This window comes from Phodopus roborovskii, unplaced genomic scaffold (genome assembly GCF_943737965.1).
Source record: "Phodopus roborovskii unplaced genomic scaffold, PHOROB, whole genome shotgun sequence".
Classification (NCBI taxonomy): Eukaryota; Metazoa; Chordata; class Mammalia; order Rodentia; family Cricetidae; genus Phodopus; species Phodopus roborovskii.
Genome location: NW_026125940.1, coordinates 164,193 through 192,189, shown reverse-complemented (window position 1 = coordinate 192,189; position 27,997 = coordinate 164,193). Strand labels below are relative to the sequence as shown.

At 39.2% G+C, this 27,997-nt stretch overlaps 1 protein-coding gene and 1 long non-coding RNA gene across 2 annotated transcripts; one reads left to right on the top strand and one right to left on the bottom strand.

The window, feature by feature from the left end:
- Positions 1-11,322: 11,322 nt before the first annotated feature.
- On the bottom strand, positions 11,323-16,798 carry LOC127218059 (uncharacterized). Its single transcript, XR_007834147.1, has 3 exons — positions 16,632-16,798; positions 15,681-15,923; positions 11,323-11,610 (listed from the first exon to the last, which is right to left on the bottom strand). It is a non-coding gene; the product is annotated as an uncharacterized LOC127218059 (long non-coding RNA).
- A 2,232-nt stretch (positions 16,799-19,030) lies between these two features.
- On the top strand, positions 19,031-27,516 carry Morf4l2 (mortality factor 4 like 2). Its single transcript, XM_051179065.1, is given in 6 exon segments — positions 19,031-19,188; positions 20,503-20,592; positions 24,982-25,082; positions 26,177-26,393; positions 26,396-26,487; positions 26,489-27,516. Coding segments are annotated over 3 exon segments (864 nt in total). The 5' UTR covers positions 19,031-19,188; positions 20,503-20,592; positions 24,982-25,082; positions 26,177-26,200; the 3' UTR covers positions 27,068-27,516.
- Positions 27,517-27,997: the final 481 nt, after the last annotated feature.

Sequence of the window (27,997 nt, the reverse complement as noted above, 5' to 3'; positions counted from 1 at the left end):
CTCTCATTGTTTGTACATCTGCCTGATTCCAGAATGACTTTCTGCCATTACTGGGGATCCTCTCTGAAGAATATTTAGACAATATTTTGTCATCTTCATCTTTTCTACTTCCATTCAGAGCCTGCCCTTTATTCGGCACTTCTCTCCCTCGTACTCCAAGCTCAAATATGGAGTCCTTTGAGTCCATAAATACTGCTCTGAATGACCTAGTCAGATGCCCTTACTGATAGAAAGACAAAGGCACAGATTTCCCACCACTTAATTAGAATATGGCAGTCACAGGCTGCACTGGGCTAAGGCACTGGTATATGGGCCAACAGAGACAGGATCACTTCTAGAAAAGCTATTATTTTCTGAACTGGGGCAAGAACCTAGGAGTCTCAGAAAGTCTACCTTCCAGATCTACCTAAACTTCCTCATCCCAGATATATTTGTTCTAGTCCTTAATCAATTAGCATGGCCACAGGTTTTGTTATACTGCTTGGTAGGAGAAAGGAGGTGGGGGGTGGCTTATTCTTTAAGAAATTTACTTGCTGATCTAGGAAAAAGGAGATCAAAAGTACTAGAACCAAAAAAGAGTGGAATATAGAAACAATCTTTAGAGAAATTATTAAAGTTGTTTTTTCTTCTTTTTCTCCAAAGTCTCTATTTCCCAGGACTTCCTAACATTCTCCTGCCCCTCCTCTTGGCAAGAAATAATGACAGTGAAGACTTCAAAGTTCCTGAGGGGGAACTAGGCATGTAGAGGGTGTCTATATCTAGGCATCTAGAGAACTCAACCTACCTTGGGTAGTACTTGTACAAGTTGGACAACCATGTTTTGGGGGTGTTTCTTTAGCCTTTTTGTGCTTCCCTTTTTTTCTTCCACAGGATTCAGATAAGGCTACAAAAAAAGTCAGAAGAGAATAGGTTGGCATGTCACTGTGTCATAGGGATGCATGGGCTCGGTACAGTGAGTTCTTTGAAGTGATTTGACTGTGAAGCAAACAGAAATGAGATGAGAAAGATAAAAATGTGAGGATAGCCGTTAAAATACACAAACAACCTTTTAAAACACCGGGTCCTTTCTCTTCTCTGTCTCATCTCTTCCTCAGGACTTTATTCCACATAGTATTCCTAATTGAAGTCAATTAAGTCCAATGGTCAATGAAAATGCTATATAGTACAAGGACAAGGCTAGCCTTCTTTCTCCATTTTCATATTAAGTTTGTCTTATTCACTGAGATACCCTTTGATCTCCATTGATTTTTGAAGACAGTACTTTGTAATGTACCCTAGATTGATTTATTTATCCTTTTTTTTGACAATGTGTTTCTGTATATCTTAACATACCCTGGAACTTACTTGCAGCCCAGGTTAGCCATGAACTTATAATCCTCCTGTCCCAGCCTCCCTTGTGTTAGGATTAACAGTGTGTCCTACTATATTCAGATGTAGAAGTACTTTTATTGGCCACATTAGCACTTTCACACCAAGAACCATCAAAAATTTTAAAGTATTTCATAGGAGGAGATTAAATTAAAAAAGGGAAAAGAGCCCCTATGTTTCTATTTCTGCCCAGGTAGTGCCAATCAATGAGAGGACACAAGCAATACCCTTTTGAAAAGAGTAGGGAGTATCTCTTTGATACTGTTCCTGATGGGGCTGGGGTGTCAGGCTGCTGCAGCCCGGAGGCAGGGATGGTGGGGGTGGACTATGGAGATGAGCTTACTGCACAGAGCTCTACTTGTTACAGATCTTGTCCAGATGGGCCAACTACACAAATCTGCCCTGTTGGAAATCTCACGAACAATGCTCTGGAGACAGCTACAGTACTGAGTAATAAAGGCTGTCCAACTGGGACTCAGATCAGGGCATCAGCTGGTGCTGGGTGCCAAAGAAGCCAAAGTACCAATCAACATAATAGAGCAAAGGAATTCACAAAGCCACTCAGAGCCAAGGCCAGAGGAAGGTACTATCCTTCTCACCAGAGTCCCTAAGCAGAGGAAGTATTTGAGCAATGCCAACATTGGATCCAGTGCAAATGGCTTTCATTTTCTTTATCTTCCTACATATATACAGGGAGTGGAGAAATACTAGGTCTCACTGAGAGGGTTTGACATTCAGCAATCTGTTCAATCACAAAATTGTAAAATTTCAATGAATTGAGAAAAGGTGTCACAAAAGTCTCACTTGGAGGTCATGTCCACTTATCAGCTCTCTTGTATTACTTAGCCCCCCAGACCAATACTAATTTCTGCCTGAATCACATCTGATGTGATTCTGAGATTTAAACAGCATTTTAAAATGGGGGTAGGGGCTTGCTATGACGAGAAATGTTTTGGATATTTTCATTAATTCTTTGTTAATATTTAATGTTGGATAAATATTTCATAAACATATTTTTCAAGAGGAAAGGCTTCATTTATCCAGTTGTTAAGGCTATTGGTGCCTCCATCTTCCTTCCAGCCTGTTCTTCCTTGTGGAATGCCAGTGGTTTAGCCTCTTCTTTCCCTTTGACCTACTATTAGGTCCTTTTGCTTCCTCCAAAAATTCACAGGCCAAGCAAAAAGAAACTTTCTGAGTGGAAGAATTGAATAAAATGTATCCCTTTATCTTTTCCATAAGCATTCTCCCACCTATTGTAAAAGACCAAGTTCCCTTCTGTTTAAAGTGTTAGACTGATTTAAAGTTACTTTCTCTTTTCTTGCTGAGCCATGCAAATGCCTCCCTCAACTCTATCCACAATGTATTACTTCTTTTGAATTTTTTATGTGTCCTCCCACCACTCTTACTGTTTATATCAGGGTTGGCAATATTAGTCTTCTCTCATTATTTCTTGAAATTTGTACTTCACTACTCTGGGATTAATCTTGTTAGGCTGCACTGTTAAAGAACACTAACCAATCTAGTTCAGGAACCACTCAGGGGTTAGGAAGCAATGTTCCACTCACTGGTTCAATGGAAGAATAAGCTTTTTGAGGGCAAGAGATGCACTTTATATAACTTGTTAGCCTACACGGCTCTTGGTACCTAGGAATACACAATATGTATAATTAGAATAAAAGCTTATCTTCCCACTTGCTATATCATATATGATTCTGCTCATTCCCTTTCCATTAATGTAGTCTCCAGGTATAACAGAAACAAAATTAATAATACACCATATATTAATACTGCAATCAAGCTATAATTAAAATCCCAATCACTAGATAAACACTGTCAGTGACAAGTAAGTACAGTGCTGGGAATTTAGGCAGTGCAACCATCTGCTTCCCCCGTTTTATGTGTTGTTTCTGTTGAGGAGACAGTCGTCTCTAAAGGGGAAGCAATTAAGATGTCCCTCCCAGCCTCACAGTCTGCTTTACCATTCTCCAGTTAGAATAATGTTTACAGTCTACAAATATGGGCTGATGGCTTATTAGTCAGAACAGCTTGTTAGTAGATCTTAAGCCAAGGGAAGAATGGCTTCTGACTCAATTCACCCTCACAAAGAATCCTCCCCATTGAAGGCAAAGAAAGTTTGCCAACATGAAGCCACCTGAAGAAGTCACATGCGAACTCAAACATTACCACTCCGGGGTTGCTCTTTTTTGTACTCTCTGTTTTCACTGTAAAGCTTTATTCAACTGTCCTGCTGTGTTATACTCTGTGGTATGTTATTTAAAAACAGGTCTCAGTATTAATTTCCTGGAATAATGGAAAATTCTGGCCATCACGTAAAAGCAGGGACTAGTTTTGTCTTACAGAATGAATCTGGAAAAATAAAAGCATATTCTCTATTTCACTAGACAATTCAATGCTTTAGTGCCAGACAAAGCCTAGATTTGAATGACAATTCCCTCAGCCTCAGTTTATTCTTTTACAAGTTCAAACTCTTGAAGAAATTCAGAACCCAGTAACTACATGATCTTGACCAAACTACTGAACTATTCTCTACTTTAGTCTCGTATTTGTTCAGTGAAGCTAACAGTAACTACCTCATAGTGTTGCTGGGGGAATTTCACAATGTAGGTATTTAACTCAGAATTTGGCACACAATAAACTGCTCAATAAAAATTAGCTATTGCCTAAAATCTCTATTCCACATCTGTCAAATTTCTAACACTTGTACTTGTTTAGGACTTCAAATATCCAAAGTAAGTGTGGGCTTCTCTCTAAACCCACACTCACAAAAAAAGGCCAGATTAAACACTTTTCTTTTATATTTTCAGTGGCACTAGACACCTACTAAGATATAGCACACTTTAAAAATTATTCATGGGAAATTGATGGATATCTCTAAGCCTTAGTCAGTTTTCTTATACTTTGGTTGCAGGCATCTACAATCCACAGCTAACAGGCTGCCTATGTCAAAGGGTAGGTATGAATTTGGTTCAACTCATTTGTAGAGCAGAACATCATATTGCCAACATGAAACAGAGAAATGGGGAGATAAGAATGAATCTCTCTCAAAATTAAAGATAGAAACTACTACCCATTTGACCTTGGATTTCTCTGGAGGTATTATTCTACTGCCCCACTTCCAATTACCATCAAGTTCCTTAAGATAAATGTCTTCACTATGATTCCCACATCTCCACCACACCAATTACTCCTTATTATATTGTAATCTCTTGCTTCTTCCTCCTACAAACTCTTCAAATGTTCCTTCCATATTCCTTATACTTCCTTCATAATTACTATATCAAGTTAAAACTTTTCTAATCCGTCATGCTTTATTCTAACATTGGTCAGAGCTGCCATTATCTGCTTTGATGTCTTTTCTCCCATGACTTTCATTCTCCAATTTCCTAACCATTTGTGTGTGTGTGTGTGTGTGTGTGTGTGTGTGTGTGTGTATGTGTGTGTGTGGGTATAGCACATACATATAACTATGCAGGTGTATGCACCTACATGAGTGTATGTGGAGGTCAGAGGACATCGAATGTCTTCCTCAATCACTGTCTGACTTATTTTCTTGGCACCAGGTCTCTCACTGAACTGAGTGCTTACTTGGCTAGGCAGGCTGCCCAAGCTCCCAAGATCTGCCTGTCTCAACCCCACAAATGCTGGGCTTACAGGCATTTATAGCCATACCTTCTTGGATTTGTTTTGCTTTTCAAGACAGGGTTTCTCTGCTTAGCACTGGCTATCCTAGAATTTGCTCTGTAGACCAGGTTGGCCTCAACCTCACAGTGACCCATCAGCTTCTGCCTCCCAAGTGCTGGTGGTATTAAAGGTGTGTGCCACCACCACCCTGACCATTCCCAGATTTTTAACTCAGGTCCTCATGCTTATGCAGTAAGTGAACTACCTCCCCAGCCCCAAGTTTTTATTCTTCAAACATTCTACTCATTCCCAAGTTCACAGGTCTTCACTGCATACTAAAGCTTTGGTGTTTGCAACCGTTTCCATGGCTAGTAAATCAGTATGCTCAATGTTCTTAATTACTAATTCCATTCCACAAATATCCCAAACTCAACATTCTCAGAACTGAACAACTCACAATGTTCTTCCAACACCACTATACTTGTTGTCCAATCTTCCCAATCATGACAAGGGGAACTCCAAAAATCCTGACAATAAGGAGTCTACCTACTCAGTCACCCATGCCAGACATCTTAGAGTTAAAGATCTTTAACAATTCCTTTCATAGCCCTCAAATAAATCAATCACCAAGTCCTACTTAATACTCTACTTTTCAAATATTCCCCTTTACCCAACTTTATTTTCTTCAGCTATTATGTCCAAGGATTTCCTACCTCCCACACTATTGTCAATTTCACCATAAATGGTCCATTTTTCCACAACTTGAGTTTTCAATCCATCAACAGCTTCTTCAGCACCTCAGGGGAAAGCCCATGTTCTTCAAATGGCCTATGCTGGATTTTCCTTCTGACCCCCACCTGTACTCTCTTTTATTGCTCCAGTCTCCAAAAGGCATTTTCCATTTACTCAAGGTGATCTATCTACAGATCCTGTCTCACAATTCATGCTTCTGCATATGCTATTCCCCAGTGTTTAAACACTTGCCTTAACTTCTGCCACCTCAGGTATTTTTTTTTTAATCTGTCAAGATCAGCCAGACATTATGTTTTCTATAAGTAGTCTCAAGCCCAATATTCATTCAGATTTAGACTCACCAAAAATACTCTGTACATAGCTCTATACAAGCAGCTATAAGATTACATATGCTATTTTGCTTATGTCTGTCACAAAGAAATTTAAGTTTGAAGCTAGGAATCAAAATGTTTTTATCATTGTATGACCTATACCAAATCCATTACATAAAATGAATCAGTGTTTGCTATATATTTTTTTAAGTAGTAAACAATGAAGCTCTTTTAAAAAATTTCAGCCAATGAATTGCAATGCTAGTTCTTTCCAAATATACTTTCCTTGAAAAGGGTCATATTATTCGAGTGCCATGCACTCTTGGATGCTTTGTTTTGGGTGGGGGGACTTGCAAACATTTCAGTAGCATTTCATCCTGAAAGTAACCCTTTGTGGTAAGATAACCATGTATCCAGGCAAGGAGTGAGGATAGAAGACTAAAAAAAATTGAAGTAACTTACTCTAGTCTCACAACAAAAGCAACACTGAAGTTTACTCTTTCTCAGTCCGTTGCCTTATCAACTGGACAAGAGATTTTCAAATAATCTTCAACAGTCCCTAAGGTCTTATGGAAAGAAAAAACAGGAACTCTCCTATATTCGCACATACACATATTCACTCAGAGTGACATAGCTTTTATAATAATGCTGTACTACAGCATTTTGTTTGGTAGAGGTGAGGACATAGTTTTTTGCTTTTTACTGCTGCATTAAAATTTGTGAAAATCCAAACTGTCTTATCTATGAATTTCAGATATTAGCCATTTAATGTCAAGGGGTGCTCCAGCTATCTTATTTGGTTTATATATGAAAGCCTTGTTTGGGGTTATATTACCTGGCTTGTTAATCCCATGACCAAAATCCCTGATATAAACAACTCAGGGGAGGAAAGATTTATTTTGGTTTACAATTTCCATGGATTAATCCCTGTTCTCCTAGCCCCATGTGCTTAAGGGAAGCATCATGGTGGTAAGAGTGAGAGTACCCACAGAAAAGCTGACCAGAATGCGAGTTGTGTACTGGGTGGCACAAGGGAAGCAGAGACAGGGGACTGTTGATGCTCTGCTGGTTTTCTAATCTTTTCCCTTTCAGTCAACCTGAGACCCTGGCCCAGGAGATGGTTCCACCCACATTAGGACTAGATCTTCCCCCAGTTAATCCTCCCTGGAAATGTCTTCACAGAAGTACACCCAGATGTGTCCTCAGTAATTTAGCTAGGTGATCCTGCATCCAGCCAACTTGACAAGGAAGATTACTCATCACAGAAACAAATAGACTAAAGGAAAAAAAAAAAGAAACAGCTGTAAAAATATTTAATTATTAGGTATCTTTCTTATTGTAATTCGCTTTTCAACTAGTCAACCTATAGAAGTCCAAAAATATGTATAACCTACTTTGCTTTACAATTACTGACAGTGTCTACAGGCTGACCTCTGTCATATCAGTCCTCAGTTTCTCACCATTATTTTTGTTGTTCTTTTGAGATAGGGGTTCTCTATGTAGTCCTGGCCATCCTGGAACTTTCTCTGTAGACCACATTAGCCTCAAACTCAGAGATTCACCTGCCTCTTCTTCCCGAATGCTGGGATTACAAATGTACATCACCGCCGCCCATCCAGTTTCTCAGTTCCTGAACTACTTCAGATAGGAGAATCACTGTTAGATACACAGTTCGAACCATTAAGAACAAGAATGCTTTGAACCTTGGTCACAGAAATACATCTGTTATCGTGAGAGGTTGTTTTGTTTTCACACAGAGTAACAAATATTTGACTCTTTTACAAAACTACTATCTCATAGGCTTTCCTGTAAGATACCCCAGTCAACAGACCACAGTATCTTATTATACTAGCAGCTGACACAACAGAACAGTCTTCTCTAATCATTCATTCTTGTCTCTTTATCAAACACAAGGTTATCAAGGGCTTGACTGAAAGCTCAGGCCCCTGTTTTAACTTCCCTTTGTTCCCTAACAAAGTGTCACTTATTAGCTACACACATTCATTTTGGGACTGCTCTGGCTTAATCTGCAACTGATTTGTGTTAACAGTAGTCTGTGGGGGTGGATGATAACCACTTCGTCCTCAGTCCCTGCCTCCCTCATCTTTTGCCTGATACCTGCGTAAAAGCCCCAGGTCCTGCAGAAAGAAGAGAGCACAAACTTCATGTTGATCTATGACAATATTGTGGGTGTAAAAGATCATGATGAGCGCCACTTGCAGAAATTCAGTTTCTGTCACCAGAGGATCATGAGTTTAGGGATCCACTAGATTTCTATTTTCTTTAGCTTTTCCCATGACAGGAACCAAATCTGTTATTGTCAGTTGATGGGCCTGAGATTCAGGATGAACTTTCTTGACCCAAAAGAGACCTAAGAAGGAAGAGCAATTAATCACAGACTTAAGCTCTTTCGCTTCTACCTGTTATATACAAGAACATTCTTCGAGATCTCCTGGTGATGGAGGCATGTTCAGGAAAAAGGAGATAAGAGAAAGGGGGAGTCAAACTAACATGTCTTTAAAATGACATTGTCTGATGTTATTCTTTAACCAAGTGATAACTAGTTAGAAATTTAGCTACAATAATGCTTTTTCTTTTCATTCATCTTTGGGGTGAAGGAAGTTAAAACAGAGGGCCTGAGCTTTCAGTCAAACCCTCAATGACCTTAAGTTTGTTAAAGAAGAGTTTGTAAGAGAAGATCCTCTTGTTGTGTCAGATGCTAGAATTATAAGACATTGTGGCCTATTGTGAACAGTGATAGGTATGTATTGCCCCACTGACATCCACATTTGCTAGCCTCCTAACCCACTTGGAACCTGAATCAATAGGTATTAATAAGCATTAATACCTATCCCAATATGAGGATGTCTAATTGTCCTTGGAAGCCATTTTAAATCTATGCTCTTGCTTTAGCTTACTCAGTGTATAGGAGAGATCCTCTAGTCTATTGTTAAAACTTCCTATAAGTTTCTCTACTGTGCTTGACTTAAGAGATGAAACTTGTTGGACCATTTGTTTTAGTAAGACCACTCTGAAAAGAATAAGGAATGGCTACCACCTGAATACCCTCTAGACATTCTCTACTATACCATTTTGGATCTACAGGGAAGGAGAAGATTTTGGTGTAAACCAGCAGAAGCACCCGATCTCTGGGTGCCAGAAACACAGAAGGTCTACTTATAAGACTGAATTACTTGACAGGCTCTAGTATTATAAAGTCTCCTTTGTTGAGCCAGGTAAGGAAAATCCCTTCACTGGGAATTTAAAACTACCAGTGTAAGGTATTCATGCAAGTATGAACTTCATTAAGACAGACAGGAGGTTTTCTCCTGTAGATATCAGTTCCCAACTTGGTAGAATGAAGATAGGCAGTAAGTAAATGCTGAATGAGCCACTAGAACTACAGAAACATGAGTATCTGGTCCTACTCCCAATTTTTTGTTTAGAAGCACCGATATCTGAATCTTATGCTTGTGGAGGTAAGAGCCATGGAAGTAACAGAGAGGCAAAGAACATAAAACCACAAGAAAATGGTACAGCAAGAATCAGGGGTAGGCTAAGGCTTGTACTCGCTGTTATTTTTACAGAGGTCAATAGTCCTTCAGAGGCTAGAAATGTAGCCTCATGCTTGCCTAACATACATAAGAATTCCATTTATTTATCTACTTATTTTTGAGAAGGGTTTTTCTGTGTAGCCCTGGTTGTCCTGGAACTTGCCTGAAATTTCAGATGCCTTTTTGTCATAGCCAAATCATGTCCAACTTATGGCACTTCTCTCAAACCCTACTTTCTGTGATTATAGACAGATATGTTGCTTCAATATGTCTATTCCAAGTTTGTCACTAATATGTAAGAAGGTCTATTATTCACTGAGCACAGTATTATGTGCCTGTAATCCCAGGTGGAGGCAGGAGGGTTATTCAAAAGTACAAGGCCATCCATGGCTATACAGCAGGTTCAGAGGTAGCCTGGGCTACATGAGACCCTGTCTTAGAAACAAATAAACAGCAAGTCTATTTGAAGTTAAGACTCAACATCACACATATCCCTAAACTGCTTATTAGACCCTTGAATATGTAAGCTATCCTCTATTACTTTAGCATCACCCAGAGTCGCTAGCATGGAGATGAGCATGCATGTCTGTAAAGGAAGGAGTGGATGGTACACTGGAGTCTCTGAAGTGCCCTTTGTGATTCCCTATTACCTGGGAGTTTTACACAAGGGAAGGGGTCTGCTTTCCCTAAAATATTTCTACTACTTCCATCCAAAGATCTAAGATATGAAATACCCAACTCCATCCCAATCAGTGTCTGCTCCTCACCCCCTTGCAATTGTGCCCCTTCCCCCACTCTACCTTCTATTGTTTCTTCTGTCTCCTGGTTGACAGCCAGGATGAGAGAATGGTCTAGCTGTCCTCAGAGACTTACACCAGCCTGGACTGCTCAGCAGTGCCATGGAGGGCCAGGACTTTTGTTTACAGCTGGGAGCCTGGTGAGGCGGTGAGCACAGCTGACAGCCCCACTCTGAAGCAAACATCAATTTTCCTCTGTCCTCTTAGCCAAGTTTCACAGACCAGCTTTATTGAAAGCTGGCTATACCCTCCTGGTCCCACTGACGTCCCACCCAGAAGTCCAGCCTGGGAGCAGCTTTAGCTTTGTACCTTTTAGAAACTGTTCTTAATCTCTTCTCCGTCCTCAATTACTAATCATTTTAGCTCAACCTCAGGGCCTTGAAGGAACATGTCCTCTGAGGTGCCCATACCCTAAGCCCTAACTGCTCTGTACAGTAGTGTATGAACAGCCTCATTTGCTTAGCCATATGGTAAACCACTGTTTCAATGTGTGGTTTGTAGAACCTGCCATTCTAAGCAGGGTGGTAAGATACCTTTTCTTTAAGTGCTTACACTTTCACACACATGTGCATGTCCACATACTTAGCTATCAGACGGTCTTCCTACTCTTAAAAACCCAGCACTCAGGAGGAGAGGCAAGCTGGCCTCTGAGTTTGAGCCTAGCCTGGTCTACAGAGCGAGTTTCCAGGACAGGTTTCAAAGCTACAGAGAAATACTGTCTCAAAATACCAAAAACCAAAACCCAAAACAAAACCCCTGTAACTAAGGTGGGAAAAAAGCATCTTTGAAAAATAGATACGATATCCTCTGTCTCATATTCTGCAATCTGATCTTCTGTTTCTGTAGCAGCTTTGCCTTCTGCAGCACTCATGGAGGGTGGGTACAAAGCTCTCATACACTCTCAACTCTCTCTTGCCTCTAGCTTCCATTTGCCTGTGTTTTTCTGCCTTCTGGCTAACAGTTTCACCAATGAGTGGAAAGTTCTTTCTGTGGTTCTCAACTTCTCTCTGGTCCTAAATGCCTGAAGGATTTTAAGACACCACTTACAGTAGCTCATTACAGCAAGGCTTCTCATGGCATCTGGTGGAGCGGAAGAGGTGGGAAGAGGCTGTCCTTTGAGGAGACCTTATCAATTCCTAGTGAAGAAGTTTTGTCTTCGTCTTTTAATTTGACATGGCCCATTCCCTACGAAAAAGTATAAATTACACCCACTGTCTTAGTTAATAAGTACTCTTCTAAAGAAAGACCCATGTTTCTACTCTAATCCATAACTGATGATGCACTTTTAAATTTTTTTCTTCTTTAAAGAATTATTTTATTAAGGAAACATTCAGAACTATACAAAAGTAGAGAATAGTACAAGCAACCTCATGTCTACCATTAAACAAATTAGATATGTACTTTCAAGTACTACTGGCTTGTCCTCTTAAATATGGCAATTAATATTTTCAAAAGCCATAACTTTTTATCAATTCTAGTAAAATGTAGACTCTGGGTAGAAATTACAAACATAAGAAACTAAGCTGGAGCTGGGAGTTGGTACCGGCAGAGGCAGGGAGATCTGTGTGAGTTCGAGGCCAGCCTGGTCTAAAGAGTGAGTTCCAGAAAGGCTCCAAAGCTACACAAAGAAACTCTGTCTCAAAAAACCAAAAAGAAAGAAAGGAAGGAGAGAAAGACAGAAAGAAAAGAAACTTAGCTGGAGAAAAATGATTCAAAGCAATCTACTTGATGGATGCAAAGTTTGAACTAAAGACATCAACAATCACCTGAGAAAAACAGTCTTTATCTTTCTGAGTTAATGTATACCAAGGGTGGCTTTAAGTGATCCTTCTAAGTAGAGTGTGGTGCTGACAAAACCATGAAGTTTAGCACGTTCCAAGCTAAACTATTAACTCAGGAGGAGAAAAACAAGGGATCATGTGCAAGTCTGGCATCTCAAGGTCATCTAAGGTCATCGCTGACTGGGTTCAATTCTCAATGGTTTGGTCATCTGGAATAAGCTTTTGTACGTCAAGTGGAGCCATGAGGTGGTAGTTTAACTAAAGAAGAGAAAACAGATATCACTAAAAGAACAAAAATTCCCCTTTACTATTTCTATTTGCTTCCCCATGGGCTAACAAACTAGACTGATCCAGAGAAATTTGTGGGACTGGCTTTATGAAATTCCTATAGAATAAGGTGTTATAAATAGAAAGAAGGAAAGACATCCTTATTATAGAAATTCAATTTTTCTTGGCTTTGAAATATTGGGATTTGCTTTTAACTTGTACATTACCATCATTATTTTAAGAAATATTAAATAAGATAATCAGAACCAACTTTAAATACTCTTTTTAGATTTATTTATTTAATTGTATGTATTTGAGTGTGTTTTCTGCATATATGTATGTACACCACATGTGTACCTGGTGTCCACAAGGGTCAGAAAAAGATGCCAAGTCCCATGGAACAGGAATTATAGGTTGTTCTGAGCCACCACATGAGTGCTGAGAACTGAACTGTATGTAGTCTTCTGCAAGAGCAGTGAGTGCTCTTAAATGCTGAGCCATTTCTTCAGCTTCTACTTGATATTTTTAAAGTTTGGTTCTGATTTAGGGCTGGAGCACTCATTTATTGGCTCACAAATGTACGTATTAGCAGTCTCAGGGGATCCGATGCCCTCTTCTGGCCTCCATGGGTACCAGGAACATACACAGTGCAGAGACATGCATGTAGATGAAGCACACATACAAAAAATAAAATTATATGTGATATTAAATAAAGTTTAGGACAGAGAAATTTTGTTTACTACCCATAAGACATGGGAATACACTGGGAATAGGCAATAGAACAGTCTGACCACTACTGATCACTACCTTTTGGACCAAGAATGCTTTTGTTATTCACAAGGTAATACAAGCAAGGACCACATATACTGACAGGCACATTAAATGCTACACAATGCTACTCAGCTAAGAGAACAAAATTCCTAGCTGAAAGTCTTTTTCAACTAACTGCCTTAGTGAAGTTACAGCAGTCAGCAGGGGCAAGGAGAGGGGCATTGTTCCACTGAAATGCACATATCTCTGCATTGTATCTGCCCTTAGGTGGCCTATGATTCTGATTACCACAAAGGCATTGTATGAGCTAATGGTGGTCCTGCAAATTAATACAAGGTTTATAGAGCCACTGAATACCCTGTGAGGGCTGAGACCTTAAATAGTTTCAGTCTGGCCTTGGGCGTTGGGACCAAATAAAATGAAGCTATCTTTCTCTTCCAGTTGAAATCATGTGAAGACAACAGTACAGCTGTAAATTCTAAAGAAGAATGTTTCTCATTTACTGAGAACTGACTATAAGCGAAGAATCGACTTGAGGCTTTATGCCACTGATGAGTTAAGGTTACAGGGCAATAGTCACATTGATGGGGTAGCATAACAGGAAAAAGCCTGGGCTTTAAAGTCAGGGACAAGTCTGGTCTTGTGCTGCAAATTACTGGTTGAGCAACTTTCGGTGACTGTTTAACTTCTCTGGGCTTCCGTGAGGATTTGCTAAGATAACAGATGGACAGAGTTGAGTCCTGTGCTACCTTAAATACAGAGAGCATTGTTTCTAGGCCATTTTTTGTTACTGCTCTGATTCTAAAACTATTCCACATTATTCATGATCTTGCTTTTGCAACCCTACCCAGGAAAGTACAAAGATAGTCAGTCCTATTAGAAAACTGTAGCAACCATCAAAAATACAGGTTCCAGTGCCAGACATAGCCCTTGTTAAAGTACCTCAGGTAAGTTACTTCCTTCTCCTGACGCTATTAATAAAATGGAGCACCCCAGCTCTGATCTTGAGAAGAGCAGGGAAAAAGTACCACCTTTTGGGGGGATGTATCTGTCAAGAGGCATGCACTATACCAGGCTCTTTTCCATACCTTCTATCATCTAAATCAGCACTATCCAGCAGAACATTCTGCAATGCTGGAAATTATCTGTATCCAAATTTAGACAACATCTAGTAACAATATGTAGCTACCTTTGAAGCATAGCCAGAACAACCAACTGAATCGATTTTTTTAGTCTAATGAATTGTGACCTAAATAGTCACATATACTACTTGGATACTATATTATATATGGTGTCTCTAAGATCATGAAATCAAAATGTTCCCATCTCATAGGTGGTATGACATTAAAGTTCATAAAATTCAAGAGAACTTGTTTTAAGAATCACTCAAATTTGAATAACTTTGAAATCTGAACCACTTTTGGCCTTGAACACACTGTTATTCTACAAAGCACCACAATGTAGTATATCATAATACTTGGTCAGCCTCACTCAATGTCATATTCCTTGAACTGGTTCTAAAAGTACTTGGAGTGGGCAAAAGGAGGGGGACTGGAAAGTGCACATCTGGTGTCAGATAAAACCCAGCCATAACACAAGAGAGAGACTTCTCTACATTTTCATTGGGTCAAACAGTATCAATGGCTCACTAATAAAAAGGAAGAAAAATCACCTAAATAGAAAGTAAACCCAAGAACTAGAAAGCCTAATTGAATACTAGAATTACAAATACCAGGAATATTCAGATGAACTCACTTTTATCACTATAAAATGATATTAAGTTTCACCTAAGTTATAAGCTTATTATTGGGACTTACGTGTAAAATAGAGTGAGTGGCCCATAATGGGTTTTCAAATCTCTGTTTTACTCACCATATCAGGCTTTTATTATACATAAAATATTATGACACAAGCTGAAAGATAGCTATGGAATTGAAAGAGCATTGAGAAATAAGAAATAACAAGGTGGCTACTCCTAGGCTTTTGTGTTATACCCATTATAGAAGGGAGAAGAAGAAAGTTATGAAAATGATCAAGCTAGTTCCACAGACTGGATTTGCTCTCCTACTATCTTCTTAATGGTTCAGTCAACATTAGTCAAAGCAGAGACCATCTGTAATGTAAAGATTCTTTCATACTCTGAAAGGTAAATATTCATGGTGACACTTCTACATATTCCTTAATCTGATATTATGCAGGGTATCCCAGAACATGTAAGCCCTTTTCATTTTGCTTTACATTCTATGGCACCCTCTAGTGGTGGACAAAAACAAGTGTTGGACTTTCGCCCTCCAAAGCAGTTGTTCCTAAATTTTAGAGAGCCCCATCTGCAGTAGAACAATTTGTATTGGCAAGGATTCCCAAACTCTATCCAGAGAACCTTTGATTTACGACATTTGAGGCAGGACCTTAGAATCTAATTTTGTGATAACTTACCAGGTGATGCTGATGCTTCTGGTTTGCCTGAGAAATACAGTTTTAAACTGTTCTAGAAACTCTACCATCATGGCTAGAGATGGCTCAGCAATTAAGACCACTTGCTGCTCTTCTGGAGGACCCAATTTAGGGTCCCAGCATCCATGACAGGTGTCTCAGAACAGTCTATAATTGCAGCTCCAGGTGATCCGTTGCCTCTGAGCTCTGAACGCATATCACATACCCACATGCAGATATATACACCTACACAAATATAAAAACAATGAAATGAAAATCCTAAAAAAAAAACCACTTCACCCACATGTGCACAAATAGTTATCATTGATAACTGGAACAGATATTTCTTGGTTGATTATGGTGTACAATGTTCTTAAGAAAAAAGTATTTAATATAACATCTAAAATACAGAAAATATTTTAAAAAATTGAAGGTCTGGCTGGGAAGATGTCTCAGGGGGTAAAGTATCTGCTGCTCAAGCATGAGGACTTAAGTTCCGTTCTGTAGAACCTACATAAAAGCTGAACATGGGACTCATATCTTTTCTGTAACCCCAATGTTTTAAGGGTGACTATTGCTACCTGAAAGACTCTGCCTCAAAATATAAGGTGGAAAGAAACAGAGGAAGAGACCTAAAATGAAGCTGACCTTTAGCCTCCTCAACATGCACACACACAGGCAAGCAAGCACTCCTGCACTCCTGTGCTTACGCAAATTAAAAAAAAAAAATCAGGTCTACATCAGCATTTGCCCTGAAACAAAGGCTAGTAAGTGTAAACTATGTTTCACTATTTACTATCTGACTCTGAAGATACAAGTTATGCAAAATGCAATGAGCATGAGCAGTTTTTTTTTTTTAAATGCCTTTTAGACATGTAAAAACAGCTTAGTCAGGAACTCCACTACACCCCCCGAGGCTGTACCTGATAACCAGATCCCAGTGACATCATTCACTCAAGATAACCAGACACAGTCCTAGAATCCTATGACGCTCTGGCCACTATATAAGCAGAGACCAGGAGCTTGTTCGTCCTCTGTGCACCTGGAGAGACGACACCTTGATCCACCCTGCGGCTGGTGAGTTTCCCCCGGGATCCTGACCCTCAAATCAGAGTTTTGTTAGAGACTTGCCTAATCTGCCATGATATGTGAAACAGGCGAGAAACCTTGGGAAAATAGGCTTAGGATTGTATTTAGAAATTAAGAGTTCGAACTTTGTGGGATGACCCTCCGCATTATGAAATATAACTTTTTTTTTATACCAACTACACATACTTACCTTTTGGCTCACAATGCAGAAACACCACATAAAATTAGGGCGCAAACACACATATCTGCTAAAAATTTCAAGAGGAAAGGACGAGAATTTTTAATCCTGAGGTCTAACTTTACCTCCGAGTTAACTTTAGATTGGCTATAGTCATCTGCAATTACCATTTGGAGGAACTGTATTTGAAAATTAAGTGGGCAAAAAGAAAAAAGGATATTCTTTCATTAGTTTTTTTTTTTTATGTAGAGACAGGATCTCGACATATAATCTAAACTGGTCTTCAACTTGGGGTCCTTTTGCCTACTGAATGCTGATGTTGCAAATGTACCACATCTCACAGAGGATTTTAGCATCGGCATTTAGGCTCACCTTACTAACTCCGAGTTAAAAAAAAAAATAATAAGGGAGAAAGAAAATCTTGAAGAACAGATGACTTTTTTCTTTTTATGGAAAGAAATTAACAAAAATATTTGGATATATAAGTCCCTGACTAGGGCTTTAATTTTACAAAACTTGATTTTACTGTTCTTTGAGATATATATGAGACAGAGATTTATTGAGTTCATCAATTAAGAAGTGGGTGGAGCAAAAAAAATCTCCCAACAGCAAATCCTCTGCTGGGATTTGGTGACATCTAGTGGCAGATTCAAGAGGTATAAACCTCACCCAGTGAACTTTCTGGAAAATTGACCGAATGCATATTTGCCTGAGGCTCACTATGCTTGGAGACTAGGCCAAAAGGTAGGTGAAGCTTAGAACCCACAAAACCTTGGAGGGTTCTCTATCATAGAGGAATTTAATTTTGTACGTCCTTATTATTTCTGCCAGTTATGCAGTAAAATTGGTGCAGGGCAAAGGGGAGGTCTTGGTGATGGACATGAGGGGAGTATACTTGGAAACTTTAAAGGAGCGCCCTATTACTAATATAGTTTTGAATCTTATCTATGGGAGTTTATTTTGGTGGACTAAAATGTGAGAAAAAGAGCAGCTATATGATCTAAAATTAAATCGGACTGAGTGGAGTGGCGCATGCTTTTAATCCCAGTATTCGGGAATAAGAAAAGAGACAGGTGGATCTCTAGGAGTTCCAGGCCAGCCAAGATTACATGGCGAGACCAGGTGTCAAAGAACAACCAGAAAAAGGAAAGTAAATAAATTAAATCAGCAGGCCTTTTCTAACAAAAGCCCTTTGTTTCTGTTAGTAGTAATGTGCCTTAATTATTTCTCCTTTCCACTAAAGCGGCTTGCAAACAAAAAAACTAGCAATCCACTAATATAAAGCATCACAGTTACACGCACACACACAAGCACACACACACACAGAGAGAGAGAGAGCCATGGCCCCTCCCGCCACCGCAAGGAGTGCACGCCTGCGCACACCCATCACCTCCGGCGCCACGAGGGCTGGTGTGCGCCCACACCCACACTCGGCGGCCACGCGGGCCTGCCCGCTCACATACACCCCGGTTCTCACGCCATCCGCCCGTGGCACTCACCATCCTCACACACACACACACACATTTCAAAACCTTCGTTATTCCTTTTTTTTCTCCTTCTGTTCCGAGAGCTGCGCCACAGGCTCGGGGGCGTGGCCCTAGCTTTGACCTCGCTCTTCCCACTCGCGGGAACCTTAGCTCATTTCCGCCTATCCTATTTCCGCAAGCCACGTAGACACTTCCTTTCCCAGTGGTGCGGGGGCGGGGGAGGGGAAGGGACCCACAAACCCATAATGCCTCCCTGCAGGAGAAGAGGAGAGAGCGAGGGAAAGGAAGTGGGGGTAAGAAAAAAAAAAAAAACCACGGTCAGGGGAACTCTGGGTCGTGAAAATAGGCCACGTGAACACGCTGCCCTATAGACTTATGACCCAACGGCTGTAGCGCACTTGGAGGGCGGGCTCAGAGCCTAAAAGGGCGATTGTCATTGGCCGGAATCCGCACTGAAGAAGGACGGTAATTGGTTTGATTTCGGCCCTAACCATGAAGAAGCAGGTTGCTAGCACCCGCCTTTACTGCGGCGAAGTGTCACTGCTGACGTGGGAGCCTTGATCCAATCATTTGGTTATGGAACATTCTAAAACTCCGACAAGACGACTATGATTGGCTGAAGGGCTAAACCCGCCCCATGGGTGACGTGTCTGCCTATGGATATCAGTTGCCAGAGAAACCTGGCTTTACTATGGCGGTTGGAGGAGCAGCAGTGATCACACGTCGGCTGCTGGAAAGAACTGGATTCTCGATTCAGGTTTCGGGGTGGGGGTGGGGAGGCAGGGTCGATGATTTCCTCTTTTCTTCGTGTCTATGGACTGGATTAGCTAGTGGCTTCACATTCAGGCAAAGGGGGATTCATATCCCTGCTCGCCAACGCCCAACTTGGGCAAGGCTCCTTTCTGTGTCTCGGTTTCCATGTTTGTAAAACGGTGATAATAGTACCCATCTCAGACGTGGACTCAGATGTTCACGGTAATAGTGCGTGTAAGGTATTCAATGTGAAGTCTGTTTCCGAACGATATTAGAAATAGTTATTAAAGATATTTGCGTAGCGGAAGAAAATTATAAATTACGCAGATTCACTCGATATAGTATAATTTTATGCACCTAATCCTCTTTCTCATAAGAAATTGCATATATTAAGCCTTACCAATAAAATAATTTGCTAGCCGAGAAATGCTTTAGAATAGCTGGGGATTGGAATTTTCCCACATTAAAGTCAAAAAAAGAGAAAAGGGGGTGGGGAAGACGGAGAATGAGAACAAGCTAGATATGAAGCACATGCGATGAGTAGGCCTTGTTTGAATCCTGATTCGGGCACAACAATTGTAAATTTTTCTTTAAGACGCATCGGGAATTTTTAAATGCAGGATTTAATATTCGTTAATGAAATCGGTGTCAGGTTTTTTTTTTTTTTAGACGTTTATGGAAGCGATGTGGTTATGTTTTCAGATTGCTTTATTTTGTAGAAATATATATATATTTATGTGCATATTTGCCTAGGGATTAAATAATGTCTAAAAATGGCTTCAAAATACGTGGATGACTAGGATTTGCTTCAGAATAATTTCAGCGATAGAGAAGAGATGGGAGGGGTATAATTGGGACCGTAGATTAATAATCGTTTTAAGCTGAGGGGTAGGCAGATGGGGTTTTGTATATTAATCTTTTACCTTTTGTATATATTTGAAATTTTTCATAAATCTTAAGGCATTTTTTCGATAGCTTCAAAAAAGTGTGGGGGGGGAGCAGTGGGTGGGGTTACAGATGAAACAAGATGGCCTTCAGTTGGTAATTGTTGGAGCTGAATGATGGATCCTCATCGGTTTGTGATGGTGTCCCCTTACAGTTTTATTTATTTCACATTGTCCTTAATAGAAATTATTCCTTTTTTTCAAAAATTGATAAACAATAAAGTACATTTGAAAATATAACCACAGGAAAATAAAAATTGTACATTATCAGCTTTGATGTCCTTTGTGTGAGATAAAATTGCATTGATGGAAAAAGAAAATCACCGTCTCATATCTTTTTATGTCCTTTTCCCTCTCTTTGTTTGACCTTCTAGGTCATCATCAGAAAAGCTAAGTTTGTTATACAATAAGGATCAGGAGATCTGACCCTGGTTGCAGAACCATTCCTGTTTGCAGAATACAGGGTAAGTGTCTTCCTTCTGGCCTCAGTCCCCAGGCAAAATAATATCACATAATCTTCCTAAATGTCTAGAAATATTTTGAAGATTAATAAACTTCCATCTCAGAAAGTACTCTAAATTCTGAAAGAGGAAGGATCCACATTGAACAATATAGGCCTGTGTAATTTATCTCTTAATTTTAAAAAAATTCTGAAAATTAGTGCTCTGTAATGGTTTCATAGATTCAAATATTTCTGTCAAGAGCAAATGCATTCTTGATGGATTTGATTGCCAGCTCTGCCACTTAACTATGTAATCCTGAGCAAGAAACTTCCTTTGTTCCAAAATGTCCTCATAAAAATATTTGCTGGAATAATACTTCTGGCTTAGTTTAGTAGTCATGAAACATGTTACACATACACACATAAACACATTTTTGTAAAACAGTAAATATAATTTTCTTGGCATTTTTTAATTTTTTTTGTTTGTTTGTTTGTTTCTCATTTTCCAGAAGCAGCAATTAACTACTAGAACTGAATTCTGAAATTCAGACTTCTGGATTATCTGATCAAAGTTTTAAGTACATTTACTTTTGAGGAAATTTTCAGGAACTATAATTTTAGCTACCATATCTAGCACCTAACCATTCCTTTATATCATTTTCCTCTTTTGTTCAGACTGAAAATAATCCATGGGGTTGGGAATGTAGCTCAGTGGGTGGAGTGCTTCTCTGACATACATGAAGTTCCAGGCTTTATTCCCCAGCTCTGCACAAGCCAGGTGTGGGGGCACATGTCTGCAATCTGAGCATTTAGGGGTGGAGACAGGAAGCTTCGAAGCTCAAGGTCATCCTCATCTTTATAGTGAGTTTGAGTCAAGCCTGAGACACATGAGACCCTTTCTCAAAAAGAGTTTTATTAAAGAATAAGAATTGTTTAAAGATCTAAATGAGAAAGATAATGTATGCCTGATTTTATCCAGAGACCAAGAGATTAAAAAAGATGTAATTGATGCGGTACCATATGTACAGTTAACTAAAGGTTTATGCCAACAAATTGTTGGAGTTATTAACTGCGTGTGTTTGTGACACATACACAAAACTGCATTTGGAGTCTCCTTGCATAGAGCAGTGAAAGGAAGGGGTGTGTCTTCACATTTACATTTTTAAAGGGGTTTTATAATTTCCTTAATGTTTTCTCCTTTGTAAAAGGTTTTTGTGGAGAGCCCTTCCCTTGTAGAAGAGAAGCAATTTAGAGGATGATTGAGGGCTGAAAGTGGATCAATAGGAATGGACAAAGCAAGGGCCAGAGAGATCTGAATTAGGGAAAACCTCAAACGGGAACAGGTGTTGACTTGGGCCTTTGGGAACTATCTGAGTAGTATGCATTTGAAGCATACAATGTCCATTGGTAATGAAATGAAAGTACATGTAAAATTCATAGTCAAGAATAATATGTATAGCTCAGGGATTTTTTTTTCTCTCACTAACCGTGCTTCCTCCCTAGGTCAATAATTTAGCAGATTTCTTCACTTCCTTCTAGATGACCTAATTACAAACTTGTCTAAAATGTGCATAGATATGCATATGAGTATTTTATGATTTTTCTTTGCACAAACTGGTATCTGTATAGGTACTATTTTATACCATATTTATTTAACAAATAAATAGTCCTTGTCCATTTGTACATCTCTAACTTCTTTCATGATGTTTTTTTCACAGTGATTTTCCTTTAGTTAAAATGATATTCTATATTACGAATATATCACATTTTGTCAAGTCACTATAAGATTATCCCCAGTATTTTGCTGCTAAAATACCACATCAACCACCTTTTATATCCAATTACAGGTGATATTCTAGAGCAACATGTATGCCCTTAAGCCATGATAATTGAACCACTATTGATACTGTTACAAGAACAACTAGAATTATTGATAGGGCCTAAAAATGGGTGTGGTGACTTGTCCCCCTAATTTCAGAGGTTGGAAAGAAAAGCAGGAGGATTGCTGCAAATGCCAGGCCAGCCTGATCTTGGGAAGAAAGCCCCTTAAAAGTCACAAAATTTTTTTAGGTCACATATATTTATTTATCATTGAGAAAATGATAAATTAATCAGTAATGAACACTGAGAGAATATTGATGTAAAACTGGGGAAAACTAAAAACATACAAAGAAATAATATAGGAAGTCATTTCTATAACATTTATTTGGCATCATTTTCCCTGAGCACAACAAAGCCAAAGGTTGCAAAGGAAAGGCCAGCCAGGTTTGCTTATAATGCTGAGATATGAGTATATGTAGTCCATAAGACACTATTAAACATACCTAAAATATTTCAATAAAACAACATGGTATAATCAGTATGCGACAAGAAGCACCCTAGAAGAAAGGAAAATAAACAATGCCCATGTAAGTAAAGGACATCTGACCACTGATTTATGCGAAGGTGGCCTGGTTATACATTTTCAACTGAAGATACCCACTATACAAGTTAGATTGGCAAAAGGCAGGGGTGGGGGTTGAGGCTTGGGGTATAGTTTGCTTAGCAGTTGAATGCTTTCCTGATGTAAAAGTAAAGATTTGTGGTGTGACTGATTATTTTTACTGTTAGGGTTGTAAATTATTATGGATTTTGAAGGGAAAATAATTTACCACCATAGTAAAAAGCCTTAAATATATTATACCTTGATTCACTAAATAAATTTTTGAGTTTTTTAAAGATTAGATCCGAGATCCAAGATTTGATAACATGTGTTTATCTTTACTTCAATACACAAGTAGGTGCAAACATAAAAATATGTTATATTAAAAAAGAAATATATGTTATATTCTTTGGATTGTTCTAAAGCTAGCATGTAGGCACTGAGTAGAAAAATGGTATATTGATCAAACTCTGTTGTGGGGCTTTCAGGGGAAAAGAGGTCTGGAATAAAGGTAGGTATGCTAACTGAACATTTAATAGCAGAGTTTAGAGGGCAGGGAAGAGACAAAATTGAGTCAAATATAATGGTATTTTTTTTAAAGTCCTGGGGTGGTGTTAAACTTCTGGTAAGATGGGGACAGAGCATAGTTAAGAGAAAAGCTGTCCTTAAGCATGTAGTACATCTAGGAGCTGAATGTAGATGAACTTTAACCCCAGCACCTGGGAGGTAGAGTCAGGCAAGATTCCTGGCTTTTATTTACTCTGGTCATAAAGCTTGACCCAAATATTGAATGAATTTTCCTATAGAAATATCAAGGCATTGCATTTAGCATAGGAATGTATAAGAATGGTAGAATTCTTATAAAATGAGCAAGAATATAATTAATAACAAGGATATTTAGTAAAGTCAGCTGTCATTCTCAGGTTCATTGGTAAGGAAATGTTGATAACCAGTGTGGCTTCCAAAATGGTACCTGGGTGATTTCACTGTTTTGTGGGTTTTTAGTTTTATGGAATAGTTATAATGAGTCCCAGGGTGGGTTTTCTGGAGTTCACACATTCTCCAAGGTCCTTTTAATCCTGCTCACAACTCTACATTTAAGAAAACAAAACCAAAAAAAAAAAAAAAAAAAAAACCCTAGCAACAGCATTTTGTGAGCATTGGAGTTTACAAGATAATGGCATTTCTAGCTACTATCACCAGAGAACCTTTACATGATGTATTTTTCTTTCTTAAAGTAATGATTTTCATTCCCTTGTGGTTAGCTTCTGTATTTGCCAATTTCAATGTTTGGAAGGCTGGCGTTGCCTTTCACTCTCTGCTTGGAGATTTGTCCTTTCAATTAAAGGATATTTCCATAAATTGCATAGTACTCTAAGCACCTGTGGCTTTCATTTCTAAGCAATTCTTAACTCTGAATTTTCCTTGGGAATTCCATGATACCTACCCACATGACTGGCTTTAATTAAAGCTGAGCTGCCATTCTCTTTTCAGAGGTTTCTCTGAATATGTAACAGTCATGTTTTACACATTTACATACCTGTTTAAAACAAACAGGATTGAATTGTGCTTAATTCTTTCTGTGCTACCTAAACATTGAACAGTTTTCAGTGTTGATATATAGGCCTCTGCTTAATTCATTTGAGTATGCTGCAGTGTTCATAAGTAATTTATATTACTATCTTCCTTTTAAATATGTAAATGTACAGTTTCCCATTGCAAATCCACTGAAGTGAACATCTTTGTATCCACATTCACGTGGAAATGTTTGTGTGAAGTCCTATGTTAGCTGTTCAGCCATAACATGGCATGCTTATAGTGAGTGTCCTGTAACAACCAGGAATAGTTTGTCATGTATCATTTGAGTTCTTGGCAAATCAAAAACTCTTTAATATTTTCCTTCATATGTCTAGGACACATTTGTAAATTTTTTTCTTACGTGTTTCCACAAAAGTTCATCTTCATTTCGGGTACCTACTTCCTTTTTAGGTTGTATTCCCACTTCATCTTTCCAGAGCATCCCAGGAGTTCTGTCAGATTCCACCTGGGAAATTACTAGGAGTCCTTGGAAGGGAAAGAAGAAATACTGTGTAAGTCAAGGGGGTTGTTTAATGAGATGTGCTATAAGAGTAGTAGGGGACTTGGTTTTTAATGCATTTTCACTGAACATTCTTCTTGAAACATAACTTTAGTTTCTAACATAACATTCTCCAATGAGGTTCTCACCATTTTGTTTTATCTATGATTTCTTTCTTGCTAACACCTTCCCAATATCTAATAACTTCCTTAAGTTTTCCAGAATTCTCTGTATGAAGTTCCTCTGTTCTCAATATAAAGGTTCATTGGCTCATAGTATATGTTACCAGCTATACAACAATTATTGAAATCTCCATCTGTTTGCTCTGACCTCTTACCTGAGTTTAAACATTTTCAAGTGTAAACTCCAGATAGGAAAAGTCCAAAGCTAAGCATCTTCTCCCTCTAAGACGTTTACTTGTATATATACCATTTCATTTGATGATGATACAAATAAGAACATCCTCAAAAACGAGTTGTCACTGACACCTTCTGCAGTTTCTCATTTTCCAGCAAGCAGTCGCTGAGATGTTTTATGCATTGAAATATCATGGGACTAATTTTGTTTTCTGGTGGTGTCAAACTAACCCTTAAAAATCTGCTTTTGATTAACTACTCTGTGGCTTAGTGGTACAGAACCCAGTTTGACTCTGACCTTCAATGTTTTCCTGTGTGTGTATGTTCATTACCAATATACTAGTTAAGGCCTACCTACACTTGTATACACAAACATTTGCTGCTAATTCATTTTTCCTACAACCCATTAAACTATTCCTTATTGCTTTCAAATCCTTATTCTTGTTCTAAAGTCTTAAATTTCAACTCCACTTCCATCTATGGTTTTGTCACAATTTCTTTCTCTAAAATTAAATCCCTGTCTTAAATAGCATCATGAAACAAATTTGTGGGCATGTCTGATGCATTGTTGGGTGAGGCAAGTGTTGTGGGTGGTAGTAAGGATTAGAGAAAGGAGAAGACAAATGCACTTCTAAATGATCCAGAAATAGGACCTGAAATAATATCCAACAGATTTTGGCATGTGTTGTGCTCTGATGGGCCTCAAAATCACCATAGTAAACAACCAAATAAAATACTTTATATATTACAGTGGTTGGAATATAAACAGGGTTGAATGAGTTCCAGAAAGCAGGCTTCTCAGACTCGTGGACAACAATCTGCTGAAGAAGACAACTTTAAGAAGCCAACTCGAAGCAACATGCAGAGAAGTAAGATGAGGGGAGCTGCCTCAGGAAAGAAGTCGGCTGGTTCACAGTCAAAGAATCTTGAACCAGCCCTTCCAGGCAGATGGGGTGGTCGCTCTGCTGAGAACCCCCTTCTGGTTCTGTGCGGAAGACCAGGAAGAACAAGCAGAAGACCCCTGGCAACGGAGATGGTGGCAGTACCAGCGAAATGCCCCAGCCCCCCTCGGAAGAAAAGGGCAAGGGCTGACCCCACTGTGGAGAGTGAGGAGGCATTTAAGAATAGGATGGAAGTGAAGGTGAAGATTCCTGAAGAGCTGAAACCATGGCTGGTGGAGGACTGGGACTTGGTTACCAGGCAGAAGCAGTTGTTCCAGCTCCCTGCTAAAAAGAATGTCGATGCCATTCTTGAGGAGTATGCCAATTGTAAGAAATCACAGGGAAATGTTGATAATAAGGAGTATGCAGTTAATGAAGTTGTGGGAGGGATAAAAGAGTATTTCAATGTGATGCTGGGCACTCAGCTGCTCTACAAGTTTGAGCGGCCCCAATATGCCGAGATCCTTCTGGCACACCCTGATGCGCCAATGTCGCAGATCTATGGGGCACCACACCTACTGAGATTATTTGTGAGAATTGGGGCAATGTTGGCCTATACACCCCTTGATGAGAAAAGCCTTGCATTGTTGCTGGGCTATTTGCATGATTTCCTTAAGTATCTGGCAAAGAATTCTGCCTCTCTGTTCACTGCCAGTGATTACAAAGTGGCTTCTGCTGACTACCACCGCAAAGCCCTGTGAAGGTCTACTGGCCACTCACTATTGTCTGGTATCTGTAAACACTTCTGTTTAGTCCTCTCATTGTATAATTGATGTTCTTTAAAACTGTCGATGTAAAACAGGGCTTATGTTTCAGTTTGTTTCCTGTTCGGTTGTAAACAGAAAATAAAAGGAGTGCCCGGCTCCTTTCCTCATTTCTAAGTTGCTACCAGTGTATGCAGTAATTAGACAAAGAAGAAATTCAGTAGAACATTTTATTGCCTAGTTGACAACATTGCTTGAATGCTGGTGGTTCTATCCCTTTGACACTACACGGTTTTCTAATATGTGTTAATGCTACGTGATAAGATGCCCTGGTTCCTAGTGCCAAAGGTTCAACTTAAATGTATATACCTAAAATCCCATGCATTTGTGCTTCTTTTTTTTTTTTTATGGTGCTTGACGTAAACAGCCCATCCTCTGCAAATCCATCTTGTTGTTCCTTAGGCATTCATTCTATCTTTGCTCAAATTGTTGAAGGATGGTGATTTGTTTTCTGGTTTTTGTATTTTGAGTCTAATGCACGTTCTAACATAGAGGCAATGCATTATTGTGTAGCCACAGTTTTCTGAAAAGTTGATATTTTAGGAATTGTATTTCAGATCTTAAATAAAACTTGTTTCTAAATTTCAAAGCAAAAAAAAATTGTGGTGTGCCTTTCATGTTAGTGAAACTAACAAGTGCAGATTCCTGGAATATTTAGGTGGCACTGAAGAGTTGTCTCCCAAAAGAAAACTTCTTTTCTTGGGCCTGAGAGATGGCTCAGCCTGTACTGCTCTTTCGGAGGACCTAGGTTTGATTGCCCAAAACTCAAAAACCACCTGTAACTCCAGGTGGGGGATCTGGGGCCTTCTCTGGTTCTTGCATGGACATGCACATGCCCCCACACATACAGATAACTAAAAGTGCAAA